Raw genomic sequence first — 19,534 nt, forward strand, 5'->3', positions numbered from 1 at the left:
TTTGCAGTGCCCGCCCTACTGTAGATTTGATCTAGGACACTCCCCAAGTCCCATCTCTTTACTGCATTCTACCTAATAAACCCTTTCTGCACTTGCTTTTAGTCCTTTTTAATTTAATTACATTTTTTCAAACTGTGTGGACTAATATTGCTACATACTCAAGTGTGCCAGCTTGCACTGCATGTGAATTGTTTTGCTACTTTTCTGAAAAAAAAAATTGTAAGCCTGTTTCCTACCTTTCCTGTAATTAGTGTTCCAAATACAGATTTGCTGTATCCAGGACTGTTTGTAAGCTTCTGAGCCCCCCAAGCCTTTCTGTGTTGGAGGGAAGCCTTCTAGCTTATCAGTAGGAGTGGTAAGCATTAGGTAACCTGTCAACCACATAAGGAGTGGTTCTGGCCCAGAATTTGTAGTTATTGGCCGTTTGGGCGGTCTTCCATCTCTCTCAACTTTCTGATTTGAAGGCCTGCATTTGCACTTGCTTCTGTCCTGTAAATCCTGGGCCCATCTCATTTGCTCACTCAAAAAAAATGTATCTGCTTTTACTGTATTTGTGTTTCTTTCTACTTTATTTTGCTTTTGCGTCATCTTAAAAGTACTCAGTTGTATTTGTTATTGCTTGGTGTAACTCATTCTAAGCCTTTTAGTTTAAGCACTTGGGCTTCAGACCAGTTGTTTTACATTAAGAAGGTTTGTGGTCTGCACTGTAGTGGCAGAACAGGTAGCTTACATCCTTGTAAGTTGGGAACTGCTGATTGAGGGCTCAGTGTCTGTTATTCTAAAAGTGTATTAATTCTGGTTTAAGCACTTGGGCTTCAGGCCAGTTATTTTACATTAAGAGGGTTCGTGGTCTGCACTCTTGTGGGAGGAGAGGCTGGACTCTGCCCTTCTGAGCTGGGAATTTCTGGTTAAAGGCTTATAGTGCCTGCATATTTGAACTGTTTCTTACTGAAATTGGTACACCTTGTTTGCTGTAGCATAGACTAGATCCAGGCCTGCTGAATCTAGCTTTGTTTGTATAACTTGAGCACTAATCCAGGCATTCTTTAAGGTATTCAGTTGTATTTATTACTGCTTGGTAGCAACTTGATTAAAGTGTAGCTATCATTCTAAGTCTTTTGGATTAAGCACTTGGGCTTCAGACCAGTTGTTTTACATTAGGAAGGTTTGTGGCCTGCACTGTGGTGGCAGGACAGGTAGCTTACATCCTTCTAAGTTGGGAACTGCTGATTGAGGGCTCAGTGTCTGTTATTCTAAAAGTGTATTAGCTCTGGTTTAAGCACTTGGGCTTCAGGCCAGTTATTTTACATTAAGAAGGTTCGTGGTCTGCACTCTTGTGGGAGGAGAGGCTGGACTCTGCCCTTCTGAGCTGGGAATTTCTGGTTAAAGGCTTATAGTGCCTGCATATTTGAACTGTTTCTTACTGAAATTGGTACACCTTGTTTGCTGTAGCATAGACTAGATCCAGGCCTGCTGAATCTAGCTTTGTTTGTATGCTTGTTGTTAATTTGCTTGTTATTTCCTTGAAACACTAATTCCACCTAAAACGCGGCTTTTCAGCGCTTCTGTGGATCCCTAGTGATATCTGCATTGCTTACTGTACTTATTTCACTGTACTTATTTCCTTGTTTCACTTGAAAGAAAGTTACTGTTTGTCGTTTTTGCATTTAAGTTACCTGTAACACATTGCATTTAAGTTACCTGGCACTTGCTCACTAAAGCAATTATATGTCAGCACTAAAAAATTAAAAGCACTACACCCTCACAAACTCCCCTTGAGTACCTTGTTCCCCATTGGCCCTTTTTTTCAATTATAAAGGAATTCCCAATACTATTCTAGCATGTCCAAAGGTCAGTTGTCAATCTTTTCTCCGGTCCAGCTGGTGAATCTGGGAATCTTGAGGCAATGTTGCAACTGCCTCTTGTACACAGACAACCCTCTCCTCCTCCCAACAAATTCCAACACATGCGAGAGATGCAACCATATAGCCAAACTGGAGGTTAAGCTGTCTCAACTCAGTACTGACGTAACCAGTCAGGAGGAGAAGGAAACCACACTCGCTACAATTCCAGTCTCACATAGACCTACCACGACAGCAAACCAAACACATAAACACACAAAAACATACTCGGAGGCTCTAAATAAAAATCTACCTAAGCAGCAGAGACCTCCAAAGCAGATACCCAAGCAACCACTACCCCAAAACAAAACACGTGCAACACATAGCTCACGAAGCCAGTGTGCCGAACAGTCACAGCCATTAAGGCTAAATAACACACCTGATACACTTGTAATAGGTGACTCTATCGTCAGGCACACTAACGTCCCGCTCACCAGGCTGAACAAGGAGAAGGTCACGGTGAGCTGCCTGTATGGCGCTAGGATCCGCCACATAACACAAGCACTCAGGTCACTCCAAGGCAAGTACAAATATGACTCAAACATTGTCCATGCTGGTGTGAATGACCTGAGACGTACCTCCCTGGACTACATGAAAAGAGACATAGAGGAGCTCTCTGAGCATGTAGCCCAGGCCAGTATGACCCTGACCTTGAGTAGCATCTTACCCTCACCAAGAATGATGCCACAATATGAAGACAAGATGATCAATTTCAACAATTGGCTTAAGTATTGGTATCATTCAAAGGGGATCCAATGCCTGTCAGCCTGGGATGACATGCTCGACAAGCCACAATGCTTCGCTAGGGGCGGCTTGCACCTGTCACCCCTGGGCTTTCGGATATTGGCAAAGGCTCTTGCTACCCCTATAGTGCCTTTTTTAGGCAAGGCTCAAAAGACAAACCCACCTCCATAGGTATTACAAGGGATAAGAAACTAAGAGTAATGCTACTCAACGCCAGAAGTCTAAACCTTAAGATGCACGCACTCGAAACTCTCCTTAGCATGGAGAACATCGATATATGTGCAGTAACAGAAACCCGGTTCAAGGCTCCCGAGAGCACCCCAGCACTACCAGGTTATACCTCATACCATGCTTTTCAGCCCCAAAACTTGGACCGAACCACAAAAGGAGGGGGAGTATCAATATTCATCAAAGATACCCACACCTCCAGGTTGGTGGCACAGCACGAAGCATCAGAGACTATCCATGTGCAACTAACAGTGGGTAAAACTGAATTCCAGTTTATAGCCTGCTACAGACCACTATCCCAAACCCAGGAATCCCACTCGGCCTTCCTGAGAACACTGGAAAATATGAAGGTCTCTCCAAACACTATTATATTGGGTGACTTCAACTACCCAAACATAGACTGGGAGCATTACTCTAGCTCCAACACCCTAGCCCAAAGGTTCCTAGAATTTATAAACTCAAATGCTATGGAACAACTTGTTACCACTCCCACAAGAGGGGAAAACATACTGGACCTGATCATCACCAACATGGGGACTCTATGCTCCAGTCCAGAAGTGTATCCCTCACTGGTAAGATCAGACCATAAACTAATCTCACTGGATATTCACATCCCGACCCCACCCCCTGCCCAGAAAACCACAGTGAAAAACTTCTCTAAAGCAAATTTCACACTCTTCAAAACCGAGGTGGAATCCTTCAAAACCCCCGGACCTGTGGAAAATATGGCCCAGACAGCAGAATCCTTTATAAACGCATTCTATGAACACCTTCAGGAATGCATGGATCATGCAATCCCAAATAAAACCAAGACCCAATCCTCCAAAGGCAGACGTCCTGTCTGGTGGACCACAGCCATAAACAAACTATAAAATAAAAGGAGGAAGCTACTACATGATAAAGCAAAATCCCAAAAAGGGAAGGCATCTCTGATCAGTATTAGCAAAAAACTACGGGCACTCATAAAATCGTCTAAGGCCAGCTTCGAGAGAAAAATTGCACAGGACACTAAGGATAATCACAAGGCTTTCTTTAGTTATGTTAGGAACCTGGGTGGGAATTCCCAGATATGCTCAGAATTAGTCCAAAATGACAAAAAATACACCAAACCCACAGACATTGCCAACATCCTAGCTGACAGGTTCAGCGCAAACCTCTCCCCCCCATCCCCACCAAAAGAGCAAATATCTATTCCAGCAGAGTGCTGCCCCCCTGACATCTCAGATGCTCAGGTAAGAGCCGCCCTCTCTAAAGCAAAAAACACAGCATCAATGGGACCAGACGGTGTCCCAGGCTACGTCCTACATGAACTCCAAGAAGAGCTAAACCCAAACATAAAACTACTGTTCAATCTCAGCCTTACTACAGGATATGTACCCAAAGAGTGGCGTACAGCAACAGTGGTCCCTCTCCACAAAGGTGGTGCCTCAACGGATCCTGGAAACTATCGCCCCATAAGCCTGACTAGCTTGGTCTGCAAAGCTATGAAAAGGATCATCATGGACCTCATAAATAAAGATATTGGGGATCTACAGACACTGGATCCTACCCAGTTCGGCTTTGTTAAGGGCAGATACTGCCTCTTAAACCTGGTCGATTTCTTTGAAACAGTCACCAAGGCCATTGACGAGGGGAAGGTGGTCCACACAGCCTACCTGGACCTCGCAAAGCCTTCGATACAATACCCCACTCGGGCATTATAGATAAGCTCACCAGCTTAAATATAAACCCCTATGTCACTAGATGGGTTGCAAACTGGCTCAAGGACAGAACCCAAATGGTTAGAATTGCTGGAGCCATGTCAGACTCCAAACCAGTTACAAGTGGCGTCCCACAAGGCTCAGTCCTGGGACCTCTCTTGTTCGGTATATATTTCTCGGAGGTACAGGCCAACACGGAAGGACTGTGGCTGACCAAGTTCGCAGATGACTGCAAACTGGGCACCATAATCGACTCTCCAGCCGACACAAGCATCCTCCAAAAGGGCCTCATAGAAACAGACAACTGGTGCCAGAGCCATGGCCTCAAGCTAAATGCCAAAAAGTGTATAGTCATCCCCTTTGGCAAAAACAAAGTGCCCACAAATTAATCCATTAAGTACAGAAGAAGTAATTAGGGACCTGGGGACCCAAGTTGATAGCAATCTCTCATTTGACAACCACATGGCCAAAGTGGTTAGAAAAACATTTTATATAGCCCACCTAATCATGAAGGGATTCACATCTAGATCAGGGGAGGTCATCGTGCCTCTTTACTCATCCCTCATCAGGCCCATAATTGAGTACAATGCCCCTTTTGGGATGTACCTTACCAGACACCTGCAGCCACTGGAAAGACCCCAAAAGTACCTCACCAAAAGGATCAAAGGGCTCAAACAGATGCCATATGCTGCCCGGTTAAAGAAACTCCAGCTCTACTCAGTGGCATACCGCCTGCTCATAGCCGATCTGTGCCTGACGTATAAAGCTATGTCCAACCCGGAATTAATGGACCTGCTGCACCTCAGAAAATCCAAATCCCATCGAGCTACGCACTCGAGAGACTTGAACCTCAGCACTGAAATAAATAGGACATGCTGGAGGGACAGATTCATAACCCAGAGGCTCCCTTCACTCTGGAATAAAATCCCAGTCCAGGTTAGGCAGCGTCCCTCATTGACTCTCTTCAAGAGGAATCTTGATGAGAGGATGGGAGATCGTAGGTTTACCCCGGGTATCACTTCTGTGTCACTGTTAGACAGAGGCACAGTATACTAACCTCGAAAAAGGGCATAGCAAAATTAATTTAAAATGGGTGGCGAAAGCCAAACACACTCTGGCTAGGCTTATAAATGCCCTAGGGCAGATAGCCTAGTATGAACCTATGAACCTAACCTAACCAGCGATACTGCCCAGTGCTTGAACCAGATGTCTGAGCAGCAATAGTCCTGGTTGTTATAACAGGGAGACCTAAATAGTCCTAACTAAATGTGTAAATGCTGCTCACTGTGAAAATTAGTTGCCTTGTGAGGTACATGGGATTGAAGTAGAGTTCCAAGGTGTTTTTTATAGGGACATTTCAACTTCTGGTGATTGCATGTATACAAGGCATCAGTAATGGCTGCTCCTGCATGAAGTGCAGCTTTGTGCAAAGGTGAGGTTTATATATGATCAGGAAAAGGTAAGCTTTGCACTAACTGTGCCCTAAGGCCAATCAGGTTAGTACACAATGAGCTTTCCTCTAGCAATTCTCAGCTCAGATAGGCAAAAGCAGCCCTCTCCTGCCACAAGAGTGCAGACTACTTTGACCCTCTTAATGTAAAATGACTAGTGTGGAGCCCAAGTGTTAAGGAACCACACACAGATGCGTAATACTAACTAAGAAACACTAGATGCAATGTATTTCAGTGCAAAACAACAGCCCTTACAGCAGTTTGAAAATGCAACTTTAAACTTTACAGAAGTGCAAAAAATAAATAGCACAGTAAACTTTCACAGTATAATGAAAATAAGCAATGCAGGTGCAAAATTATACTTAATATGTTTTGTCTTGACAAGGTTGGCTTTAGATGTTAGCAAAATCTCTCAAAGTCTCTGGCGTCATCTCCAAATGATGAGTGTCTCTGGATAAATGAGTCAAGACTTATGCAAATGCTGGCTTATTATATACGATCAGAAAAAGGCAAGTTTTACACTAATACACCCTAAAGCCAATTAGGTATTCACACAATGAGCTTTCCATCAGCAATTCCCATCTCAGATAGGTGAAATCAACCCTTTTCTGCCACAAGAGTGCAGACTTTGACCTTCTTAATTTAAAATGGCTGACTTGGAGGTCAGGAGTTAAGAAACTACAAACAGATAACCTAATAATACGAACTGCAAAACACTAGATGCAATGTATTTCATTGCAAAACACCACCCTTACAGCAGTTTGACAATGCATCTTTAAACTTTAAAGAAGTGGAAAAAAAACAATAAATAGCACAACAAACTTTCACAGTATAATGAAAATAAGCAGTGCTTCCAGATGTTTTCATCTGTTCAGGACATTGGCACAGTGAACAGCTGGATGCATTTGTGCCGAATTACTGACTTCTGCACCCTCTGCCAGTAAAACAACTACATTTATTTCCAACTCGGTAGGCCAGATAAACATTTACTTGCCACTAGATGAATAATCCCAGTCCTCCTAATGTAAAAGCACATGTAAAGAGTGTCCGGAGTGAAATGCTACCACAAACAAGTTTAAACTTAAGGAAAGGGAATAAGTAATTCAAGATAACAGCAGTGAACTTTAAACAACTTATAAAAGTGTGATTATTCAATAAAAGTACTTTGTGTTGTAGGAATGAGCCAAGAACCACTCAGTTGCAGCATATATAAAGGCACTAAAAACAAAGTGAGCTGATTAATAAGCCCTCCAGCCTATAAAACAACTGCATGCAGGAGTCTCTAGTGTGTTTCCCCAACCTACACCGACTAGGCTACCACCCACTGCCACCAGATGGAAAACCCTCTTTCCTCTGCATGTAAAAACACAGAAAAGAGCTTGTTAGAGTGTAAAAATACACTACTTTATCCAGCAGCTATCTAGATAATAAATTTAGAGCAAGTAAATTCGTAGAACAGATAGTGAGGCAAACTGCTTTTTTTCTCAAAATAAGCATGGAGAAAGGCAAATAAATAACTGAAAATATAAACAGCAGTGTGGAAAGGTAGGACTTTATAAAGCTGGATTTACAGTAACAGTGGACAGTTTAAAAATCATCAAGTATAAAAAGCAGATTAGAGAATGGGAGGGTAGGTGGAAAAATTACCAGCTGGGAGTCACCAACAGTGCTTGTAGTTTTTGCAGGCCTTGAGTCTTATCAGAAAAGACAAGGGCACAGATATTCTGTACATAAGTATCACTCAGGAGTCAAATTAACCAATGGAAAAAAAAACATGTGAAATGTGCAGCCTGGGTAATTTGTCTGTCTGCCACATAGAACAAAAGCACAAGGCTAAGCAGATTTCTCATAACAAAACCAAAGTGAAACAGGTAAAACAGAAAGCAGTTCTATCAGTTTAAGCAATATACAGACAAAAAACAATATTTACTTTCCTCATGCAGCAGGGAGTCCCAACAGTGCTTTATTTTTTGCAGGCCTTGAGTCTTATCAGAAAAGACAAGACTGCAGATATTCTCTGTGTATGTAAGTATCACTCAAGAAATAAATTAACCAATGAAAAAACGTGAAATGTGCAGCCTAAGTAATTTAAGTGTCTATGTGCCACATAGAGCATAAACACCTGGCCAAGCAGATTCCTTAAGACAGGAAACAAAATAGAACAGGTAAAAGAGAAAACAGTCCTGTCAGTTTAAGCAACTCACAGACAAAAGAGAGATTCACTTTCTCACGCAGCAGGGAGTCACCAGCAGTGCTTCTAGTTTTTGCAGGCCTTGAGTCTTGTCAGAAAAGACCTACTAAATTTAACTATCATCATTTTCTTGCTGATGTTTCTCCCTGCATCACTTTCTCTACCGACTCACGTGTACTCTGATTTATAGTCATTTACTGTAAAATTATCCACATTTCCTCACCAGTTCTCCCATGCAGGCCCAATTACAACTTGCGTATCTCATCAGATAGTGAATTTATAAGCTAATATTAATTATTTATTTTCAATAAAATGTTCTTATGATATTTTACATCATTTTAGGTAATGTCCCATGTATGACAATATGGGATTATGATTTTTGTTGCCTAGAGAGGCCAGATAGCTGTAATCAATTTTCCTGTTTTCCTGACAACATAAGAAGCCCACTGTGTTTATTTTTTCTTTATTCATTCATTCATTCATAGTTTCATAAGTGTATATTAGGCTAAAGACCACTGCGACCTTTACATGCCTAGTCTTGCAACCCAAATGTATCCCCTGAGTTATTTTGTCTTAGAGGTTATTTTAAGTGATGTATGTTAGTTAGAACATGATTTAATGGCTGCCTCTGTTCATCAGAGAAATAGGTGTCAGACTAGGGGTGAATTTCCTGTTTCCTATCCACTGGTCCAGGTTGTGCTTGAATAGGGTTAGGGAAGAGTTCATCTTCACATGGATGGAAAACATATTCCAGAGAATGGGTATTCTCAGAGATATGTAACAGATGTTCATCGTGCATATAGCTGCAGTCATAACAGGGTTCTCCTGCCATCAGGCGGGTCCACGGTCAGCCGAATTCCAAAGTCTATGTCCGGCGTCGGTTGTCGTCGCTTTTTCCCTGACGTCAGTGCGACAGGGGTATAAAGGAACCAGCCGATGCCATTTTCTTCAGTCTTTCTTGCCGCGCAGTGCCCGAAGCAGAAGCAGTTCGCAAGTGCCGGTCGGCCAGCTCCTGAAATTACGAAAATTTGGAAACCGAAGTCTTCTTGAAAGCTAAGTACCCCGTTGGGGAAACTTTTCTTGCCTCAGACCGATGTCAGACAAAGTTAACAATTGTATTTCATGTGGGAAGCAAATACCGCATAAGGATTTCCATTCCCTCTGTATACCTTATTTAGGCCCAGACCACGACGTCTCGGCCTGTCGCTTTTGTGCTTCATTCAACAAACGCACTATTAAGCGTCGGGCGGAGTTCGCCCAGCATTATTTTGGAAAAACATTTAACTATTTTATGTCGTCGGATACTCCGACTCCAGTTTTGTCTAAAAAACGCAAAGATAAGGACCAACACACGAGGTCCGCGGCCTCTACCGACACCATGCCAAAGCCGACTACACGTGGTCCGGTTCTCAGCGAGGCGCCTACACAGCCCCTGACTACCAACGACACTTCATTGGCGGTGTCTCCTGTGCCCGAGGTCGCAGGCTCCTCGGCCCACACCCCGACTACAGATACCGAAGCCACTCCTGGCGTTGAACCTCACAATGTGGACAGGTCTACCTCCACTCAAGGTGTCTTCAGACCTTCCTCTTCTTTTTCCATCAAGGCTTTCACTAAGTCTAAAGCAGCCGTGCATTCTAAGAGACAAGCTACACAGGGCCCATCCCCAGGCCCCATGCCTAAAAAACAGATGCTCAAAATGGCTGAGGATTTAATTACTCTTATCAGGGGTTCCCAGCCCCCACCGGACAAAAGGCCCAGAGTGGAGGAAGAATCCCCCTCCTCTGATCAGGACTCCATTATTTCAGAGCACTCTGATGATCAGGAACATTCTTACTCCCCTTTTGAAGACTCTGATGCAGAGGAGTCCATTCCTTCTGTATCCCCCCCCAGAGGATTACTCATTTGGGGAAACTTTGCATACCTTAAGGGAACACTTTCACTGGGAAGGCCAAGATTATTCAGATTCCAAGAAAAGGCTTAGGGAATTTCTCTTGCTACCTCAGCACAGGCCTCTGGCTATACCTCCTGTGTTGGACATCCTAGATGATGTTTACTCGGAGGCCTGCCTTAACCCGGATTCTCTGCCTCCAGCCCCAGTCAAGCCTGACAGGTACTACAGGGTTCCTGACTCACACCAATTTCTATACAAAAGCCATGCTGCTGACCCAGAAACCATCTCACAGGGCCCCAAGGGAATTAAGGCCTCCACTGCTAAAAATCCATTACCTTCCGTGAGAGATTCCAGATCCTTGGAAAGGTGGGGAAAAAAGGTATATACCTCGGCTACCTTTACCATGAGGGCCTTAAACTGTCAGTTCCATATGCTAAAATACCAACAGTTTTTGTTATCACAATTGAAAAGTAAAATGTCACAACCTGAACGACCAGACTTGAAGGAGTTGCAGGATTTGATGCATAGTGCAGAACAAGTGGGTAAGCATACCTTACAATGTGGTTTTGATGCTCTAGAGGCCTCATGTAGAGCTGCTGTTACAGGATCGGTCATACATAGACATGCCTGGCTCAAGGAACAAACCTTGCCTGATCATGTCAAAACTAAATTACCTCTACAAAAGGATGTATTATTTGGTGCTAATGCTGAGGAGGTATTAAGGAAAATGGAGGAAAAGGCTAAATCAATGCAAACTGTGAAAGATTTTCTACAGGTACAACCCCCACGTTTCAGTAGAAATTGGCCTTCCAAAAATTGGTCCTTTCCAGCCACGGACAGACCCCAAAGAGGTAGATACAGGCACCCGAGGGGTAGATGACAATCCCAAGGATCGTTTAGAGGCAGACAATGGCAAGCTCCTACACAAAGAGGTGGTGAGGATAACTCGCAATCATTCAGAAAGCAAACCCAATGACTTTCCCCTTTGCATGCCAAGCAAGACTCAAATGGCAGCCCCCTTAGGAGGAAAACTGGCATTATTTTCAAAAAACTGGCATATTGTCAAAAAAGACAAATGGATCCTGGACATTATAAACAGAGGGTACAGATTCCATTTTCACACCCTTCCAAAAATGAGAGGCATGCCAATCCTGCCACACAATCAAAGGGCAGAGGCACAAAAGCAAATTACAGTTCTCATAAACATGAAAGCGATTCAAGAGGTACCTACGCACGAACAAGGTCAAGGTTTTTATTCCAGACTATTCCTGGTACCAAGGAAGGGAAAAGATTGGAGACCTATTTTGGACCTATCCATCCTAAACACATTTCTACTCGTACCAAAATTCAAGATGCTCACTCTACAGCAGCTTCTTCCCATGCTGGGCAAGGAGTCTTGGCTGGTAACATTGGACCTCAAGGAGGCATACCTGCATGTCCCAATCAGACAAAATTGCAGAAGATACCTCAGATTTCTTGCAGGTTCAACCTATTATCAATTCTCTGCATTGCCCTTTGGCTTATCTACTCTGCCCAGAGTATTCACGAAATGCCTGGCATCAGTAATTGCCTACTGCAGACTTCAAGGGATACAAATATACCCCTATTTGGACGACTGCCTGATCCAAGCGGACAGCAAGCACATTCTTCTGAAACATCTGGCTTATGTAATAATGTTGTTGAACTCTCTGGGATACACAGTCAACAAAAAGAAATCAAGGCTAATACCCTCTCGGAAGATAATTTTCCTGGGTGCCAACTTGGACACAAACACCCAGATGGCCTACCTCACGCCAGAGAAGCAGGGGCAACTAACTCAATACTTCAGAGCACTAGCAAATTGCACCAGGCTGACTGCAAGGAAAATCCTACAGGCTCTGGGATTCATGGCATCTTGCATCTTACTAATCCCATGTGCAAAGCTGCATATGAGGAAACTTCAGTGGTACCTGAAAAACCTATGGTCTCAACACAGCCACAGTTTCGAAACAATAATACCACTAATTCCATGTCTACAAAAGGAATTTCTGTGGTGGGCTCAAGCATGCCAAACAAACACAGGTCTTCCATTCAGCAAGCCTAAAGCAAATCAAGTCATCACAACAGACGCCTCGGACTACGCCTGGGGGGCGCACATGACAGATCGGTGCATTCAAGGCAAATAGTCCCAAAAAGAAAAGCACCTTCACATCAATCAAAAGGAAATGCTAGCAGTAATAAATGCTATTATAGCTTTCAAAGACCTTCTGCAACCAGGTCAACTATTGATAAGAACGGACAACACCACAGTTATGTGGTACATAAACAAGCAGGGAGGAACGCATTCATACCCCATATGCAGACTGGCCATGTCACTTTGGAACAGGGCCATGGACATACAAATCGAACTACAAGCACAGTACCTGCCAGGCAAGGAAAACACGCTGGCAGACAACCTAAGCAGAAATATGACAGATCCACACGAATGGAAGTTGCATCCAAAAGTTTTTACAGAAATAATCCAAGCATGGGGAAGGCCAGACATAGATCTCTTTGCCTTCCACAAAAATCACCAATTGACAAAATTCTGCTCAAGGATTTTCCATCCAAAGGCCTGGAGAGTGGACGCTCTCTCTTTCAGTTGGACATCAATGACAGTTTATGCCTTCCCACCTCTTCCTCTGCTGCCCAAAGTACTATTGAAAACCAGAGCAGACAGACCAAAGATGATTCTCATTGCTCCAGACTGGCCAAGACAACACTGGTACCCACTCCTGAGGAGCCTGACGCATTCCCCAGCATGGACCCTGCCTCTAATGCCTCTTCTCCTGACTCAGCACAGCTTCAAAACTCTTCACAGCCAGCTAAAAACACTCAATCTAGCCGCATGGAAGATTCCTTAGCATCACAACAGACCCTACTCTCCAAGGAGGTGCAGGATGTCATTTTAGAGGCCAAAAGGCCGTCAACTAGAAAAGCTTACTCCGCAAAATGGAAACGGTTTTGTGTTTGGAATGAGAAAAAGGGCCAGGATCCTAGAAAACAGAATTTACCTCAAATACTACAGTATCTAGCTGAGTTGCTAAGCAGTGGGCTTTCATTCTCCTCAATCAAAATCCATGCCTCAGCCATTTCTGCAGAATACAACACTGATCCACCTTTATTCTCTCACCCTCTCTTAAGACAGTTCCTCACTGGGGCTAGGAATCTAAGACCCCCAAGGAAGCAACCAATATCTGCTTGGGATCTCAATTTCATTCTGGAAAAACTGACCTTGCCTCCCTTTGATCCGGCTGCCTCATCAGATCTGCAATATTTGTCCTGGAAAACAGCTTTCCTTCTGGCTATTACCTCAGCTTGTAGAGTTTGAGAACTACAAGCTCTCATGGCTGTGCAGCCTTTTATCATCTTCCATCAGGACAGAGTTTCCTTACGAACCAACCCATCCTTTATGCCTAAAGTGGTATCCAGGGTAGCTTTGAATCAGGCCATACACTTACCTACCTTTTATCCTAATCCTCAAAACAAAGGGGAGAGATTACTACATTCCTTGGACATCCACAGACAACTGCGTTATTATTTGGACAGAACAAAGCCTTTCAGAAAATCAGAACATCTCTTTGTGTCCTATGCTGTAGGAGCTCAAGGAAAGCCAATTTCCAAACAGACAATCTCAAAATGGATAGCCCACTGCATACGTTTTTGCTATTCTTTTCATGGCAAAACTGTACCTACAGGCATCAGATCTCACTCCACAAGGGCCACAGCTACCTCTGCAGCTGTCCTCAGAGGAGTTCCTACCAAAGATATTTTGGAAGCAGCCACTTGGAGTTCTGTGCATACCTTCTCCAAGCACTACCACCTACCATTATACTCCAAAACTAGAGCAGGCTTTGCCACTGCAGTCTTGCAGGGCATCCTGGCTCCTCCTAGTTCCACCTAGTGCCTACCACCCCTTTCTCAGCTTTGGGATTCTACCCATCTGTTATGACTGCAGCTGTATGCACGATGAACATAGTACAGTTTTGTACCTACCAAAAATGTAGATGTTCGAGTGCTAATATAGCTGCAGTCCAGGTTTCCCTCCCTCCTTCCCCTCTTGGGACAGGCCTATTGGCTAACACCTCCTCATACAACCTGATTGGGGTATTCATTTATGGTGTATTTGCTTGCAAATACTGTATTTTGATTATATTGCATTGCTTTATTACACAAATTTATGTATTGCCTTCCTTCTGGGGGCACCTGACATCTGGGGCAAGAAAAACTGAAGAAAATGGCGTCGGCTGGTTCCTTTATACCCCTGTTGCACTGACGTCAGGGAAGAAGCGACGACAACCGACACCGGACCTAGACTTTGGAATTCGGCCGACCGAGGACCCGCCTGACGGCAGGAGAACCCTGTTATGACTGCAGCTGTATTAGCACTCGAACATCTACATTTATGGTAGGTACAAAACTGTACTTTCCTCCGACATGACCTATTTAAGTCACAAGAAAAGTTTAAATCATTAGATCTAGTAGTTCTGATGCTGTTCATTTTGCGGTTATGCAAGAGGTCCAAAAGACCAGGATCCAGGGATGCCTTGTATGCAGGGCATAAATTGCTTCTCAGCAGTCTGTAGGAAACAGAGTTTAGAGATAGGGCTTTAAGGTAGTCTGCACACGACATTCCATTTATGCCTTGCATTATGTATTTTTTGAGGAACATCTGTGGACGTTCCAGTTGTTGTATGTGCCTGGTCAGGTACATACAGAAAGGGGTGTTATATCAATGTTGTGTGTAATGATGGCTGAGTACAATGGTGCAGTGCCTTCCCTGAACCTAGATGCTATGACCTTACTTATAACTTAGGTGATATAAAATGATTTTCTTACAACCTTAGACACATGTTGGTCGAAAGCCAGGTTACTGTCTACATGAGTCCCCAAATTCCTGACTACTGTGTCTACTTTTAGAGGTGCTTTTTATCAATGAGGTAGTTTTCCTGTGTGGCCGACTTTTCAAAAGGTGCTATTATACATTTCATGGCACTGAGTTGTAAGCCATGGCTTTGGCACCAGTCATTTTTATGTGTTAGGCCTTCCTGTAAGTTGTTAGTATCTTGGGGTTTTTATGATTGCTCCTAGCTTGCAATCATCTGCAAGCTTGGTAAGCCAGAGGCACTTGACATATTTTTCACTGTAAATTTGCTGATATGTTCTGTCCCATCTACACTAGATTACAGCATAGTTTGTTCATTTCTTCACCAGCTAAGGCTTCATCTGTGAATCCTTTGCAACAGATCTCAAGAAAAGTTGCTCCAGAGTATAGTTGCAGTGTGTCTTATTTTGGGATTTTATAAGCTTCTGTTATGGGTCTGTGGTCATTCATCATATGGTAAAAGCATTGAACGGCATTACTTTGTAAATGCCGTTAATTGAAACCTCCTCATGTGGGGGGGCGGCACCCCCCAACCCCTGCTAATTATATATATCAGCTCCGAGATCGCATTACAGTGGGGAAAGGGCAAATTTCCTTATTCCTACCGTAATGCAGTCTTATTCAGAATGGCTCAATGAATGGCATGTTTGACAAAACATGTCGTTCGATGCTTTGGTCTTCTCTGGATATTCATGTATACCTTTTGTCATTAATGCAGCAAGAAGAATTCATTAAAATATTGTATTGTGCGTTCTTAAAATATGAAATTTCAGCTTTACCTTGAAAGCTAATCCTTAGACATGGCTCTCAAGGCTACTTTATCTTTTTCTTCTGCGCCATGGGAATATATAAGCTCAAGGGTTGCATTAGGAGCTCACCCTCCTGGAGAAAAATGACCTTGAAAGCTGCATTCAAGGTTTAGCTTTTGAAATTATTCTGAGTAAGGTTTTTCTATTCCAACCGACAACAGAACCCTCTTGGAAGCATCTGGAAATCATATACATACACAAGATGTGATGTGTTCATATGCAGCAGTTGTCAGAGTGACAAAGTTTATGGTCTTGGGCAAATGAAATGCTATGAAAATGTAAAAGGATGACAGTTCTTGATTAAACACTCACAGTAACTTGTTTATGTGCATCAGTAAACAGAACGCAACATATCTATTACGAAAATAATTATAGTATTTTGCTTATACGGAGCTGTGTTTGTTGTCAGACCTCATGAACGTATTTCTTTAGCTGTGTTCATCTTAGCCTTTTTTATTCGTATATGTTTAGAAGTTAACCAGTAATCCGTGCAGTAATGATAATATTGTGAATTACTGAACATTAAAATACAGTATATTAAAATAATGTATGCCGACAGCTACCACTTCTTTTACTACAATCTCAGATCATTTTCAGTCCCTGACTACCCACAACACATTTCTGTTCAATGTATACCTTCTGTTAAGATAATTGTTGTAGCAGCCTCAAAGATCCCCACTGTCTGTGAACCTTTAGTGGTGCACAGAAGGAGAAAGTTAAAATTACAGTCTTTGTCTAAAACCTTTATTACCGTTGTGATTGTCGGAGTTTTGATCATTTAACCATTTCCCACTAGATAAGATATCTCTCCACATGCATTAAAATGTGGTACTACATTATTATAAGCCAAGTGTTTTATAATATTTCTGTGTGGACTCCAGTGCCCATCCTGATCCATTGGTGTACAAAGGTCTAAAGACTGGCAGTACTGTACATGCAGCTGTGTGTACGTCATCCTTCCAGGATGAGAAGCCCTCCCCCATAATTATGAGGCCCTTTAGGAAGATCTCCCAGTTTCCTTCAGGGATGTTGCTGCAGTACCAAATCCGTCCTCAAGCACTATCAAAGTAATCCCACAATTAATCTCTAATTCCAATCGCAGCAACGTCTATTGTCTGTGTCAGTGATCAAGTCAAATGAGCCATTTTTACAGGTGGGCACCCTTCCTCACCCCATTAAAATGACTGGGGCACATATTCTTGCAGGAGTTCCATAACTTTCCCCCTCTGATATAGCCAAGGAGTTTACATGGAGATGTCTAAACGTTGTAGAAAAAGATACAGATCACTGAGTGCACCAGAGTTGCCAAAGTTTTGTAGTACTTAGCACTTTGGACTGGTCTAAATTTGGTTTGAAATATAAACCTTACACACCTTAAGTTTTATTTGATGAAGGTAGTAATGTACATGGATATTTTCAGATAATTACTGGGAGCTGTAAGAGATATATTTCTCTTGGACATGAACTATTAATACTGATAAACAGGATATTTCAATTTATAAACAGTATAGAAATTTTGGGGATTATCTGCAGTTGTCGGTAGTTCAAAAAGTATGTGCGGCACATTATAATTCAGTTGAAAATCATAATTTATGGTTTTGAATGTCTGCTCACTTTTTTCTCTATATTCTGTTTTCTTAGGTGGAGTAAAGCCATGTGCATTAAACTGCTTGGCAGAGGGGTATAATTTTTACACAGAGCGAGCCCCTGCTGTAATCGATGGAACTCGTTGTAATGCTGACTCACTGGACATTTGCATCAATGGAGAATGCAAGGTTATAAAAAATTTTAAATGCATAGCAATGCATGCAAATGTTGGACAGTAAATATAATTCAACCCAGATCACAAGGCTAACAAATGCCTCATTTAGGAGACCAGAGGTCTATAATCTGTCTGTCCTAAGCCGCTGTTGCTTTTTGCTGTTGACAGTATCCTAAACAATCTGAAGTAGTTAACTTTATTTGTGCAGCAACCTATGGGAATCGGATCCGAGCCAGCAGTTTCAACAGCTTAGATCCGAGCTCCAAGCTCCTCCCCCCTACCCATAATCCCCTGCCAACCCTGACTGACCTCAGATCTAGTTTGCGGCGGTTTAACCAACAGCAGCTCGATCTTGAGTTCCAGGCGTTTAGAGGTTTTTTGTGAGAAAAATTTAACTTTTTCTTTCTCTTTTCTACCCTACTTGGTTGTGAGTGCTTTCAGGTCCCTTTTTGACTAAAATCCTCCCTAGCTTAACTTTATATTTTTTGTAATTAACCTCCCCCTTCCCTCGTGGTTCCGTTAGGGTTGTGTGTGCATGTTTGGGGCCTAACGTGTGTGGCTGTCCTTCTTTAATTAAAATGTCTGAGGCCCCAAAGTGTATTTTTTTCTAAGTGCACCGAGTGTGGCCATAAGCTGCCCCCGGCGGATGGCCACACTCGGTGCGTGCTGTGCCTTGGGGTTGAGCACCTCTCTTCTGGTTGTTCCATTTGTGCGGCGTTCAACCCCAGTGCACTTAAGGACCGGAGGTCTAAGCTGATTCTGGCGGGTCTTCTGCCCCCGGATTCGGCTTCTACCTCCAGTCCTTCCGTGGCTCCCGCTGCGGCGGCTGCCACTCCTGCTTCCCTCCCCCCGGCCGGGACTCAACCTCCTGCCTTAGGCCGGGAGGAGAGGGAGGCTAGGAATGAGAAAAGGAGGGAGAAACACCACAAGCGGCAGGCTGAGGCCTCCGCTTTGGCACCCCCCCGGCTAAGCGGTCTTCTCCCTCCAGGACTTCTGGGTCTCCTCCTTCTTGGATCCGGTCTCCTTGCTTTTCACCGGGTCCTGAGAAGGAGGAGACCCGATCTCCTTCGAGGTCTTCGAGGCGGCACTCCCGTCCCGCCTCGGTGGCCTCATCGAGATCGACCCGAAGCCTCACGGATGCAGATTTGGACCGGATGATGAGAAGATTCCTCCAGGCCCAACTGCAGATGGGAGTGCTCCTGTCTCTCCCTCCTCCGGGGGGGAGTTCGACCCCCTTCTTTGCCCCGATAGCTCCTTCTCCGTCCCGCTTCCCGGGCTCGGAGTCTTCGGAGCCGGGCAGCCTTGGAGCCGGGGGGGGGGGGGTGTCGGCGCCGATAGTCTTGGGTACTTCGGCACCGACACTTCCCTCGAATCTGTCGGGTCCATTTTCGTCGGATCCGAGCTCTCGAAGCCGAGGGCTGAGCTTCGGATCCGGGGGTATCAGTATGCCTTCGGCTCCGTCCAAGTCGGAGCATGCTGGTCCCTCGGATCCGATCACTTCGGCACCGGCCCCGATCCGTCCGTCGGATCCGAGTGAGGGTCTGCTTTCGGATCCTAGAGAGAGCAGCTCTCCCTCAGCGTTCGACATGGTGGAGAGGGCTCTGTCGAGAGATTCCAGGCTCCCGGCCCTTGCCACGGCTCCACCCTGCACTCCTTCTCTGTTGGGCCCGACTTCCATTACCCGGCCCCAGGGACAGCCTGCTTTGACATCCCAGGCCGTTCCTTTGGAACAAGACGTTGCTGGTGAGACCTCCTCGGACAGCCCCCCCGAGGAGGTTCCTCACAAGCGAAAGTGCAAGAGGAGGCACCTGGACTCCCCCGAGTCCTTGACTGAGGACACGGATTTGGAGGAAGGGGAAGGCTCCCCAAGATCACCCCCTGAAGATGTCTCTTTTGGTGACATTATGGAGATGCTCAGGATAAGGGGCGGGGTGGTCTGCCCCAAAGCCTA

General features: G+C 44.2%; 1 protein-coding gene across 1 annotated transcript in view; it reads left to right on the plus strand.

The window, feature by feature from the left end:
- ADAMTS6 (ADAM metallopeptidase with thrombospondin type 1 motif 6) overlaps positions 1–19,534 on the plus strand; it is a 2,910,080-nt gene that overhangs the window by 1,630,079 nt on the left and 1,260,467 nt on the right. The window contains exon 8 of the mRNA XM_044063364.1: positions 17,463–17,596. Within this exon, the coding sequence (XP_043919299.1) occupies positions 17,463–17,596 (134 nt within the window). The remainder of the gene's footprint in view (positions 1–17,462; positions 17,597–19,534) is intronic.

This window comes from Protopterus annectens, chromosome 2.part1 (assembly GCF_019279795.1).
Source record: "Protopterus annectens isolate FY-2018-M chromosome 2.part1, PAN1.0, whole genome shotgun sequence".
In the NCBI taxonomy this organism is placed as follows: Eukaryota; Metazoa; Chordata; order Ceratodontiformes; family Protopteridae; genus Protopterus; species Protopterus annectens.